This window comes from Alligator mississippiensis, chromosome 12 (genome assembly GCF_030867095.1).
Source record: "Alligator mississippiensis isolate rAllMis1 chromosome 12, rAllMis1, whole genome shotgun sequence".
NCBI lineage: Eukaryota > Metazoa > Chordata > Crocodylia > Alligatoridae > Alligator > Alligator mississippiensis.
Window position 1 is genome coordinate 49,431,727 of NC_081835.1, and position 14,209 is coordinate 49,445,935.

General features: G+C 40.8%; 1 protein-coding gene across 7 annotated transcripts in view; it reads left to right on the forward strand.

Moving 5' to 3' along the window:
* PNPLA7 (patatin like phospholipase domain containing 7) overlaps nt 1–14,209 on the forward strand; it is a 280,484-nt gene that overhangs the window by 132,030 nt on the left and 134,245 nt on the right. For all 7 annotated transcript variants that reach the window (XM_059715474.1, XM_059715475.1, XM_059715477.1 and 4 more), the window contains one exon: nt 4,522–4,635. In XM_059715474.1, the coding sequence (XP_059571457.1) occupies nt 4,522–4,635 (114 nt within the window). The remainder of the gene's footprint in view (nt 1–4,521; nt 4,636–14,209) is intronic.

The window sequence follows — 14,209 nt, forward strand, 5'->3', positions numbered from 1 at the left end:
ATTATGTTTTGTATGACATCTAGGACATTTTGGGACACTCTGATGTACTACAGGTAGATTGTGTAAGAAGATATGGGAGCAAACTGAGTGGTAGCAACCTGGACTATGGGTCACTTTATCCAGTGTTACAGTGCACGGTTTAGAGGGAGCTGTCTGACATCTGCAGCTGAAATAACGTTTTATTGTAAGGCACCTTTCCTAAACCCTTAACCAATTGGTCTGTAATAGTGGGAAGTTTTATATATCTGCTAAAGGGAAGAATACAAGTTCCAGTGTTCTATATAAGTATTACCAGCACCCTCTCCTTCATATTTTATCTTCTCTTTAGCTAGGCTTGATGCTACTTTCATTAATCATACTTCTGTATGTGTAAGGTTGGGCTGCTTGCCTGTCCACACTTTTTGACTGGAGGTCCAGGGAAGGAGACTTGAATTACTGAATTAAGAAAAACCCAAGAAGCTATATCCAAATGTTGCCATTACAACTAGTCCCATCATTTCTTTGTCTTGTTATTCACTCGCTTTGCTTTATATCCAGTAGGTGGTAGTAGTGTGGCTTAAATTAGATCTGTCTTGCCTGAACAAACCTTGTTGTTTTTTTTTTTTTATAAGCCAATAAGTGGAAGAGAATGTCATGGGAGAGTGAAAGACATCATGAGAGAGAGAGAATGTGGAGAGAACAGAATATATAGATAGAAAGGAACAAGAAGTAGAAAGCAAAATGCTTAACGAGCTGGAAGGATTGGTGTGCAAGTACAAACGCTGTTTAGCTGACCTTGCATCAGTTATTCAGATGCTGTAATTCAATAAAGTTGTTAGTCCTCAAGTTAAATTGATCTGATCTACTGGATGAAAAATACAAGATTAATGCTGCATCATGCCATGTAGGCTCACTTTGCGTGGGTATAAAATGTATATTTAAAAACTCATATGAAAATAAATGATTGACCTACATACAAGCTACCTTTCAAAATCCATTTTTCCTTCTGTTTATGTTGGCTGTGATTTAGAGAATCACTTAGGTATGTGCTTAAAGCTAAGTACTGGAGTAGTTATATTTACTTCAGTGGTCTCTTCACATCCTTTAAATTAAGTAGATATGTCAGTGCTTTGCTGGATGGGGCCATTATTATAACAACAAAGAATTCAAAGAAATCAGGCCAAATTTTATAAAAGCCATTTTCTAGCTTTTACTTTAGAAATAGGTTACTTGGAGTAGTAGAAGAATCAGGAATGGATACCTTTTGACTTCTATTTTTTACATTTCTGTAAGTGGAGCCCAGCTCATCTTATCATGTCTTAAAAAGAATGCAGTAAAAATATTTTCTTCTGAGTAAAGAGCGTGTGTGCCAACTTTGAGCATGAAATACGGTTTTATCCTTTTATCTATGTGACAGTTAGCTGCAAAAGGAGATGGAGAATCTACAGTTATGTGGCCTATTTGCTGTTTTATGTTGGAGATCTGAATAGAGGCTTCTTTTATGCCTGCTAAGTACATACAATTCAATGAAACAAAAAAACAAAATAAATGATGGCTTTTTTAAAAATCAGCTTCTATCTTAAATCCAACATTCAGTTCCCTGTTTTAAATCTCGCTTTCCCTGAACGATTCAGTAGCCATCTGCAGAACAAGTAGATTTATGATAGCACATGTAACAAAGAGGGAAGAAACAAGATTTATTTTGGTCGGACTGTAGAATTTGTTTTATAAATGTTTTAATACAATCATTTGACAAATGACTTGGAGAAAAGGTTTTATTAATGATAGAATTCGTATTTAAATATACTCTCTCAAAGAGTGTGAAGTTGAATTGCAGATTGCAGATATTGCTGGGAGAAGCAGAGGACAATCAGTATGATATACAAGGCACAAAATAAGACCATTCTATTTTTGTTGCGGAAGGGGAACCTCACATCTGTATAAAATCATGAGTCAAAGCAAGCCCAATTTTCCCTCTCTTTTTTTGTAGGTAAATCTTCACAATAATTTATTAAGCTACAGACTTACCACTAAATTGCACTACTTGGCATCTGAATAAGAGTACAAAGGTTAAGATGTAGCAAACTGTGCTGCATAATAAATGTCTATGCACTTTTATATGCTCACTTTTACCTTATAGCTGGTGATTATTTACACTTCTTTGTATTAGCTGAACTAAAGTTTGTATTATCCTATTAATAAAAACAGGTATAAGGAAGCTACATCTATGTCTTTTGGATTAATTGTATGTTTTTGAGCTAGAAACATTACTTGGATCTTTGTAGTTTTTGATCCCATGCAAATACAGTGTCTGGCTAAGTACGTATGTGCTATCTTTAGAAATAGGTTGATCAAAATAGGGCATACTTTAAGATTTTTTTAATGCAGTTGTTTTGTTTCTATTAAAAAGGAAAACTTTATGACCTAAGAAGTTGCATGCAGAAAAGTAAGTTAAGGCCACACAGCTTAGGAGACGCATTAGTGTACAATAGTCTGAGACAGAAATGTTAAGACTTAAAGTGCAGCCTTTACTGTTCCCTCTTAGGGAAGTACAGTATTGATAAATGTATTTGATTATGAGATCATGTACTGATTTGCAAATAATGCACGGTATTCGAAAGGTATCACTATTTTAGATACTATGTTATACCAAGCGTGCTCAACTTCCAGCAAATATGGCCTGCAGAGCCATTGTATCTGGCCTGAAGGGCTCCATATGGGTAAGGAAATTTGTCTATGGGTTTTGGTGGCAATTAGTATGGCCACCCTCCCCCCTGCCAAATTTCCAAACCCTGTGTGCTGGGTTGGAGCCAGGCTGCAGGCTCCCCCCCCGACTCCCCCCTTTCCTCCTACAGGTGGATCGGGTCTGGGCCACACACCCTCCCCTCCCGTCTTCCCCACTGGCTCTGGGCGCCAGATCAGGAACATTGGCTAGATTTGGCCTGCAGACCTATCAGGCACTGCCCATCAGGCTTAGCGGGCAAAAAGGTTGAGCACCACTGTGGTATACTATATTTTTTTCCCCTTCTGTACTTATTCAGTCATTCTTATTTTTCTATTTTGCTTTTAGTGGACTTGATTCAACTTTGACATAACTCTATTTTTAAGGAATGTGAAATACCATATTATGGTGTGTGTGCATGTGTGCACAGATACTGTATATAGTGTATATGTATAGATATATATCTGTAGTTGTAAGCAAAGTTATGCTAAAATTCTAAGTTTCTGGTGAAACAACTGTCTTTTGTTAGAAGAATTGGGTAGAACTTTGAACTTTGGAACACTGTATGACTAACGTGATTGCAGATGAAAACCTGATATTCTATTTGTATCTCCTTTGCTGTAGACCAAAATGGAAAATGACGTCCATTTTTCTTCTAGGTGCCCATTAGTTGCTAAGCACTGAGTACATTTTTTAGCATACAATCCATAGTAATTACAGTTGCTATGTTGTCTGTTTTTTTGTTTTTCTTTCGAAACCCATAATGTGTGGATTTTAACCCCAGTAAATATCTCTTTGGCTGAAGCTTACAGAACCAGGCACCAGACTGTGTTACTAAGCAATGAAATGTCACAGCTTACCCCTGGGCCCTGAGTGATGACATCTCACGCAGCAGGTTGTCTTACTAAACATCTGAAGATATGACAGCAGGGAACTCCATTTCTGGATTTCAAAACAAAATTAAAATTGACAATTGTTCAGCATACTTCCATTTTCTTCTATGTGAACCTTCATCCTTAATAGAATAAATGCTATTAAAAAGGGTGGAAAAGTACATTTGGGGATCTATATTAGTAGGTGGTAAATCCACATGCCTGTAGCACAATCTCATACACACGTATTTTGTACAAGGCAAACATATTTATAATTTATACATTTATCATAATCAGTGTGAAAACAGCAGCCAGGTATGGCCAAGACTTAAGATTACACTGCATTCCTTTCTTTGATCTTTGTAGGAAACGTTAACATTTCAATGCTATTGGTATCCAGGCTCTGGGAACAAAAGGAACATTTTGCTGGAATTATGTTGCAATAAATTTGGGTGCTTTGCAATTGAGAACTATGACTAGGTGAATAGTTTATTTTTCCATGATTAGGTCCTGTCTCATTAATAGGATTGCTTCTGTAATCATAACATTTTCAGTACTGGGCAAAATGTTGTACCGACACACTTTTTTTTTTTTTAGAGAAGTGCAGGGTATTAGAAATATTATCAGTCTGAAGTGGCTACTGTAGACTTTAGTTGCATGAAAAACTGTAATTTGCTTAGGTCAGAAAATGGTCAGTTGTCAAAGATTTTGAATAACTGGATATTATTTTTATGCAGTTACATTTATATGCAGCAATGTAGCCACATAAAACCATTTATGAAGACTGAGCAAATTGGTGTATTTGGTAAAAACTACAGCTAGGGATGCATGCATATGGTTCTTATTGACTGGCTGTTCTATTTTCTGCATTTTTTGCATGTTTTTTGGCAGCACTCTTGGAACCACCTTTGAAGTCTTAGCTGAGTTTTCATATCTGTTGTTTTGCAGGTAGAGGCATTAACCCATCAACCTAGAGCCACAACAGTACATGCAGTCCGAGATTCTGAACTGGCCAAGCTACCGGAAGGAGCTCTGACATCTATCAAACGCAGATTCCCCCAGGTAAGGAAACTGGCAGTAGTCTCTTTCCTGGCTCCTTCAAAGAGCCACAGCATAACTATTTCCCTTCAAAACAGTCTCATTCTGCATGTAGATTTATTTTTTCAAATCTGTAGCTGTGAATTAGGGTGGGGTCTTTTTGGAGGAAAATGAGTATTTCCTGGGCCCATGGTTGGATTCTCAATTGTGATTCAAGATATTCAAGTTACACAGGTGGCTGGAACAGGAGAGTTGAATAATGTGTGGCATTTTGTCTTCCAGAGCTGTGGTAAGTAGAATTGTTGCTGGTTGGAAGCTTAAAATGTTTTCCAAATAAAATAGTTTGTTTGGGCACTTTGGAGTACTGCATCCAGTTCTGGGCACCGCACTTCATTAAGGATGTGGAAAAACTTGAGAGGGTCCAGAAAAGTGCCACCCGTATGATCAGGGACTTGCAAGGCAAGCCATATGAGGAAAGGCTGAGGGACCTGGGCCTCTTTAGCCTAAAGAAGAGAAGGTTGAGAGGGGACTTGATAGTGGTTTATTGCTATATCATAGGAGTGCATCAGGAGTTTGATGAACAGCTGTTCACCAGGGCACCCCCAGGGAAGACCAGGACCAATGGATACAAACTCCTGGAAGGCTGCTTCAAACTTAATACCAGAAAAAACTCCTTCACAGTCAGGGTGTCCAGACTGGAATACACTCCCTCCAGAGCTGGTGCAGTCACCTACCCTGGAGATTTTCAAGAGGAGACTAGACAGTCACCTCACTGGGGTCACCTAACCTCAGTTGTCTTCCTGCCTAGAGCGGGGAGGCTGGACCCAATCATCTGCAAGGTCCGTTCCAGCCCCTTACAATCTATGGATCTAAGAACTTTTCCTATTATAGACCGGGACTCTGTGTTGTTGGGTGCTGGAAAAAGAGAGGGTCCTAAAGAGCTAAATGTAAGAGGCAGCTGATGAGCACAGAGATGCCAGACAAGTACAAAGCTGTTTGTTACAAAAAATGTAGCACGTGTAGGATGGTAGCTAGTTTTACAGCTAATTGGTAGATAAGATAGGAAACCCCATATATTTTCTGTTAGATACTGTACGATTTAGTGGCCGTAGGCTACATTTCAAGGTTGGGATTTTTGAAGGAGTTGGATATCTGCCTCCTTTGAAAACCTGAGCTTAAATTCGGACTTATGTCTGTGACCTCAAAGTTCTCCTTAGCTAGTCATTTTGTCTATGGCAGCCATCACTGATGAGGAAGGGAATAGGTGAAGTGCAGTCATTAACTTATTGATTAGGCTAGCCTGATGGTAAAGTGGAAATACAAAGTTGGAATGTGCAAATTAGAAACATTTAAGGCACAAGTAAAGCAGTTTGCTTGTTTCATAGTATTTTTATCCTTAATTAGAGGTATGTTCTCTAGGCAGTCATAAAGGAGCTCAGTGTAAAGAAACAATAAGCAAGTGGCAGGTGCATTAGCTACTTAAGGAGAAATAATCCATAAAGCGGTAACACCTACTTTGTGAATCACTGGTGAGATGTACCCAATGTAGAACTTCCATCTGTTAAGTAATTTGCAAGTTATAGCTTCTCCTGCTGGAAAAGCAAATTACTGCGTACCCAAAAAATCAGCCATGGCATTGTGTTAACAAAAATATAACTTAGAATAAGATATGAATACTTTAAACTTTAGATTACTAGCTAAAATCCAGCTCATACAGGTAGTGAATAGATGTCACTGTCTTATATTGTAGTTGTCGGCTGGTATGATGCAGGATTTGGATTAAGAATAACTGGATATTATTTTTTATTCTGAGTATGTTGATGCTGGAGGGAAGAGAGGAGCATTTTGCTCTTGACATTCTTATTGACAGTTTCAGTAGTAGTTCAGTGAGTCTGAAACATGTATCGGCAACCAAGTTTTAGAAGGTGATGGAGACTGAATTAAAGGTGGGTCTTGGAAACTACCAATTCTGCTTCTCATGGGAAACCTGTTCTCTGGATAAACTCAGCAACAGTCTCCAGAGACACCATAGTGGATCTCTTACTAGCATTCAGGGCCCTTTAAAAACTGACACATCCTATGTTTTTAAGAGAAATGGCTTTTATCAGCATGTTTTAGAATCTGTCTGAGTATGCAGAACTAATGTTCTTGTTCACACTGACCCAAACTTGTACTTATCCTTCTCTGAAGAAAAACAATGAGCACACAAGTATATTCTTAAAATAGGTTTCTTTTTTTGTTTTTTTTAGCATTGAACAGGTGGAACTTGTCTAAGTTCTGAATAAGCTAGAAAAACTATCAGGACTCAGGTCAGCTGGTGCTCTGTTGCAGTATGGGAAATCTTAGAGCAGGAGTATTAGATTTCACTGTTAAATTCAGAAGAGATCACAGTATAAGTATATGTTTGGTCCACATTTGCTAGGATGTCTCTGTTACAAAGATTAGAAATGTTTTTTCTTCATTGTAAGCAGAAATTTACAGCAGAAGAAACGTTTGATGGGTATTACTTGGAAAAGCTGCCTATATGGCATGGGGAAGTGGACTCTGAGAACATCTTCCTACAAAAGTGGTACATTTTAGAGGCTGACAATAAGATGTTAAACTGTCTGTTTTCCCTCAGATACTGCTTGGTTTTGATACTGTTCAATACCTGTCCTTCATCTTGGACAGTGAACCCTGCAATGTATGCTTGAATATTTTAACTACAGGCTTTTCCTAAGTAGATCAAGCTTCCTGGTTTCTAGCAATTCTAGTTAGTTCATGAATATACCCCGTGTCAAGATACTTCCCTCAAGCATTGTTTATATGGTTTTGCATGTATTTTTAAGTTGGTGTGGTGGCTGTATACAAGGGGGTAGGCAAGGATGCTTTCCTTGGATTTACTCTACTGTGTCTTCTCGTAGCTCACAAAAATCAGTTCTGCAGGTTCAGAACTACATGCTGAAAGCTTGTACAGTACCTGTTTGGAAGCTTGGGGGTGGAAGAGGTGTTCTCTTATACTGAACCTGAGCTCATTTATGAAGCCTAAACAAGACACACTCAGTAAATTGTACAGGTCTTCACCCAAGGACTGTCCCTCTGCTTTCTTGCACTTACACTTTAATCAACAGAGAGATAGTTAACAGCACTGAGAATTAAATCATTGTTCAGATTTAAAGGTCAACATCAATATGTTGCCCTTTTTCAGCAGAAGAACAAATCTTCAAGTTTTGCAAAACTACTGCAAAGTGTTTCTTGATGTGATATGAATAGCAACAAGCATAAGGAATAAAATAATTAGGAGACACCCACTCTCTAAGAAGCAGTGTTTTGTGACTTTGCGTGGCTGAGAAGCACTTGGCCGGGATGTGATATGGTTCTGAGATTTGATTCTGCAGCAAAGAAAAGTCCTTATGTTAGGGCATCTGCCTGTACTGACATCAAGGGAGGTAGCAGGTAAACTGTGCTTCAGCATAGCATTGCAGACTTGACAATAGAGGGCTCTTTAACCTATCATTCAAAGGTACAAAAAAGATCTGATGGTTACAAGCTGAAACTAGGCAGCTTCAGTGATGGGCTGTTTGTGGAAATCAGCTGTTGATGTGGTCTTCATGAAACTTTTCAGTGAACAGTAGCTTTTAAGTCAGGTTTTAAAGAAAGTTATTCAAGGCAGAAAATGTAGCTTAAATAAATTTAATACCTTCAAGGTCTATAAATCAAGCAGATTTTTAGATTTGCCCAAAAATCCAAACTGTTGGTTTTAGATCAAACAACAACAAAAAAGACAAGTTCTTCATTGGTACATTTTAGACTGAACTTCTCATTACAACAATTTTCAAGGGATTCACTGAAAGCAAATCGAATTTCACAGATGAGTAGAAACAAACATTTTAGCAAGAGTTCTGGCCTTGGAAGGGCAGATAGTTAAGTAGTAGATTGAAATGTGCCTTGAGAATTACAGGTTTCTTGAAGTATAATAATATGGAATAACCGTGGTCATCTGAGCATAGGGACTGCAGTTGCTTTTACTCAAGCTCAGGAGATGGGGAATAGCAATGAAATTGAAATCACATCAGGAGGGTAGAGTTCACAGCTGTGCACTTGTATTATAGCTGAAACAAATTATATCTAACTGAAATATTGTTTGGCTCTCTGTCTTGAAGAATGTTCAGTCTTGAGGTTGAAGTAAACCATATTATGTTAGAGTAGGCAAATAGGCAGCTTGGAGGAAGAGAGTTGGTGGTGTTCTGCGCATATGAAGAGCTGGCCTGCTAGAATATCAGGATTAAGCTTCTCTTATAAGTGATCAGAAATACCTTGTGAAATCCTTTTGGGGTAAAATTTCAGAAGCACTTAGGTTAGCTCTGTGTCACTAAATATATATCACTCAGGGGGTGAGGCAGTATTGTATTGAGATGCAGTGAGCTGCTCTGTGCATGCTACTGCTCAAACTGCAAGTAGTATAGCTGCCTTCACGTGATGCTGCATATATACCAGTTAAACTCTGCTTATGCAGAGGGGCAGAATTAATTGGTACATGTGCAGTGCCACCCTAAAGCAGCTACAACTTCTAGCTTGGGAGGTAGGGTTAAGAACAGCATGGCATTTCAGTGCAGCACTGTCTGGTGCACTGAGTGATCTAAACATGTCCTAAAAGCATGAGACAGACCTCTTGACTACTCATGAGCTAGATTCATATGTAGCGACAGGGCTAGTGGTGGCAGTGGTTATTACAGCCCTTGCTTGCCCCCTGTTCTTGACACATGTCACCAATGTGGCTCTGTGCCCCAGATTTCAGAGGTAGGCCCTGCCCCTGCTTGCCCCACCTTCAAAGTTCCAGCCCCTCTCAGCCCCACTGGCCACATGATCCAACTCTGCAGACCAGATCCAGCCTCTGAGCCATAAATTTGACACCTCTGTCCTAAACTATATAAAAAAAAAAAATCACACCTAAAAAACATTAGCTAAGTCTGTTAACTTAGCAGCTGGCTCACTGTTGTGGATTCATTTGCAATCTCAATTGTTATTTTACAGTACGCTGCATGGTGCAGTCTTTAATGTTTGGTTTCTCAAATGGTACAATGTTTAGTTCTCTGCAGTCAGGTACATGTATGTGGCACCTTGCCATTTTCCAGATCCTAGCCTCCCTAACTGTGAAATAGTTCCTACAGATGTGTAATCTAAACCTACTCTCCAACAGCAAGGAATAATGGCCTCAAGTTGTTAGAGAGTAGGTTTAGATTACACATCCGTAGGAACTACTTCACAGTTAGAGCGGCTAGGATCTGGAACCAACTTCCAAGGGAAGTGGTGCTGGCTCCTACCCTGGGGGTCTTTAAGAAGCGGCTCAATGCCTACCTGGCTGGGGTCACTTGAGCCTAGTTGCCCTCCTGCCCAGGCAGGGGGTCAGACTTGAAGATCTACAAGGTCCCTTCTGACCCTACTTTTATGATTCTATGATTCCACTTTCTTGCCTTCATCCTTCATACCTTCATTCCAGCTTATGTGGATAAGTTAGAGAGAGTCTGACAGAGGGCAATGAAAATGGTTAGGGGGCTGTGACACATGACTTAGAAAAGGCTAAGGGACCTGGGCTTGTTTAGTCTGCAGAAGAGAAGGCTGAGGGAGGATTTGATAGCTGCCTTTAACTACCTGACGTGTGATTCCAAAGAGGATGGAGCTAGACCAGGGGTGGGCAATTGTTTGCATCTGAGGGCCACATAGGGAGTTTTGATGAGCTGTTGTGGGCCGGATCAGTACTCCCCTTCCCAGCCTGCAGCAACTCACCAAAACTCCCTTTGGGGCTTTTGGTGGGTGGGGAGCAGTATTCAGGAGCAGGACAGGCATGATTGGTTCCTTGCACATCCTGCCCTGTGGCACTGCTGTGGGTGGGTGGGTGGGTGGGAAACTTTAGCTGGGCAGCTTCTGCTCAGTGCATGGAGCTCTGGCTCTAGCTCCCAGCTGCTTTCCACCTGCTCCATCTGCCCGGAGCGATGAGCAACCACCTGTGGGTGGGCAGAGCAGGTGGAAGGCAGCTGGGAGCTGGAATTGGAGGTCCATGCATGCTGGACAGGAGCCACCTGGCTGAAGTTTCCCACCCTCCTGCCCAGAGCAGCACAGCAGTATCAGGAGCAGCAGCTGCAGCTGGAGGCAAGGGAATCAGGACAGTGCAGCTTCTGGTGGGGCTGTTCCCAGTGCAACTGCAGCTGGCCAGGTGTTGCTGTGCTCCCCTCACCTCTAGCAGTCGCTTCTCCTCCTGCTTCTGCCCCGATACGCTGCTCTGGGTGGGCAGGAGGGGAATCTTCAGCCTGGCTGCTTCTGCTGGAGGTGAGGGGAGCAGAAGAGCATCCAGCCGGCTGCAGCCACACTGCGAACAGCTCTGCCAGAAGCTACACTCTGCCAGGGCCAGGGCTGGTGGGAGTGTGGTGCGGGTTGCCTTGGCAGGAGCGAGTGGGGCTTAGCCTCATGTGGAACACCATGGGAGCAGCTGTGAACCGAATCAGGCCTGCGGGCTGTATTTTGCCCACTCCTGAGCTAAACTGTTCTCAGTGGTGGCAGATGACAGAACAAGGAGCAATTGTCTCAAGTTGCAACAAGAGAAGTTTAGGTTAGATATTAGGAAAACCTTTCTCACTAGGAGCATGGTGAAGCACTGAAACGGGTTACCTAGCGAGATGGTTGAATTGGTGGTTGAATCTCTATCCTTGGAGGTTTTCAAGGCCCAGCTCAACAAAGCTTTGTCTGGAATGATTTAGTTGGGGATGTTCCTGCTTTGAGCAGGATGTTGGAGCAGATGACCTCCTGAGGTCCCTTCCAACCCTAATTTTTTACCTTAACTTTAATATCAAAATAATTCCTTCCTGATTTTTTTTTCCTTTTTCTTTCCCCAAGTTCTCTCTTCCTAAGGAGCTTGCATCTTAAGTTTTCCCCAGTGTTATACTACACATCTTCTTTTGAACCAGCAATGCAGTCTGAAGTTCAGTACAGGAAGTGAGCCACTTGTTTGTACCATGTTGTTTATTGTAACCTGCAGCATGCTGTTGCAAATGTGGATTGACCAATGAATGCTCAAAGCAGCTGAAATCAGGAGTTTAGAAGGGAAGCCAATATGTAACCTTCACTACTCTTATACATGAGAACAGGAGTTCAGTATTCACTTAAGGTGACTAGTCACAAAGCGCTAGTGACACACAACCCCACTGTAAGCAGGTCGCTCACCCAGCTTCCTTATTGAGGCCAGTCAGCTCCGTTGTCAGATTTATGGACTTCTTCTTATATCTGGGCAACCTTGTCCCCAGGATAAAAGAAAAACAACAAAGCAAATGAGTGTGCAAACAACAAATGAATGAGCAAACAAAAAATCCAAAAGCTGTGATCTTTTTTTCAGACTCTGGGAGGAGTAACATAGGCTTAGTATTTCTTCAGAAGCACCACATTCCTTTTTTCTCTCCTTTATACTCTACTTCTGGGACTTTTAAACTTCTTTGTGGCTCCACCTAAATTCCCTCATCAGCTGCAGCCAGGCAGACTCTGAGCTGCAGGCTTAGCAATCTTATTATACCCATACAGTGTCACAGTGGTTACCTGTATTGGAAATGGTGAATAGTGCTTGAATTTCCACCTGGTGCAGTATCACTTGCTGCCTTCTGGGTCTAAAGGAATCATGGCCCTGTAACACCTGGGCCCAGGCAGGATAGGGAGGAGGCACAGCAGAGACCACATGCTTCTATGGAAACATTTCATGCTGTCACAGCAAAGGTGGTTTATATCTTTGCTGCTGCCTCTTCTGACTCTCCAGATTCATTCACAAGCAGGGGGTGGTTGGATTGAGAGGGCTTGAAGAAGTCCCAGTTGGGGGATGAGATTGGTTCAAGTGACCAGGTTTGACCACAGAAGGCAGCAGAGTCAACTGATAAATGAGGTTGTGGGGACACAGTTAAGGGAAATGATAGAACAAAAGTTTTTTTGGACAGAAAGAGGTAGACCTAGGAAAGAAAAGTGCAAGTTCACAGAAAGATAAATGCTTTTTTTTTTCTCCTCACCCCATGCTTTACTAAAATGTCTTAACCTTTCAGTTTGAAAGGATGACTTGGATGGGAGAGGTTAAAGAAGTCTTCCTTTTTTCCTCCCATCTTACTACAAACTTCTGTGTTAACATAGCAGAACACTTCCCTATTCTTCCAAATGAGGTCTTTGTCTACACTACAGATTTCTGCTGGCATAGCTGCTGTAGAGGGATATAAAAGGCCCTGGTATGGAAACAGGGAGAAAAAACCTATATGCTGCATCTGCACCAAGAGGATCTGTCAAAAGAACCATGCTGGCATACTTAGTGACAGGGATTCTGGAAAGAAGGCAAGCCCTGAGAATTACTTGGAGCTCCATCACTTACTGTGGGTACCAGCTGCCAGTGGAAGAGGAGTAGAGGTTTCAGTGTTTATGAAGGGAATCACTAAAGCAGTTAACCTTGCCCGTAGATCTTGGGGTATTTTTCACACTAAAGAGATATTGAGCTTGTAAAGATTAAAAATCAAAACTCTGACTCCATAGAAAAGGTTACAGTGGGATTCCAGTTTTGACTTGCCTTTTAAAACCCTTCAGAAAAACACCTCCTGTTTGACTGAAAAATCTCCTTTAGGTTCAAAATTGCTATTTGTTTAAAAAACTGCCCACCATTTGAAGTTAGTCTATGTAACATGTTTTTAAGGTGCAAGAAGAGTCTCTTGAATTCTGAGACTTTTTCAAGTCTAGGATCTAAGCTTTTACTGTAGGGGAAATAAAAGTATACATTTACACCATTATTTTACATCTGGAGGGTTTTACTTATATGAGGTGTAGGTTGTAGCCATGTTGGTCTAAGGACATAGGCAGACAATGAATAGTCTATCCAGGAAGAGCACACACTGACTGCAGCTGCTTCCTCAGCCTGACAAAAGCTATTTAAACCCAAAAGCTTGCTAAGAAGAATTTTTCCAACTATTTGAGTTGATCTAATAAAAGATACCAGATTTACCCAAAGAACCTTCTCTTACTTGTATGATATTTTCATCCCAATTTATTAAACACCCTGCCTGAACCAGTAACACCAAGAGGTACATTGCTCCATTCATCATAATTTTGCCTGAGGTCTAACTGTCTAAATTGTTTTGGGTTTTTTGGTCTCTCCCCCTCCTGCCCCACTACTAATCATATGATTGAAGCTACCTGTCCTTATTGGATGAATTAGTTGATACTGGACAAAAGGGCAGCGGATCTGCTTCATGTTGCCACAGATTGTTAGGGTGGAGAATGGATAATTAAATCTTCCAAATAAGGCACTTTGAACTTTGTCTGCCGTAACTGGAAGAAAGAAGATGCATTTATTTTGTAGTAACTAATGAATTTTAATACTTGAATATCCAGGTTGCTGCATGGAAAGTGTGGGCTCCTGTTGGAGAATTCAACCCGCCTTGCTGCAGTGTACACAAAACTATAGTAATAATTAAAAATAATAATAATAATGTGTCTAACTTTGGTATTTTAGGGAATATCTGAACTCCAAATGAACTATCTTTTAGAAGTCTGGGTTTTCCATAAGTAGCTGAGGCAAAGGTTATCTGTGAAGTGACTAGTTATATGT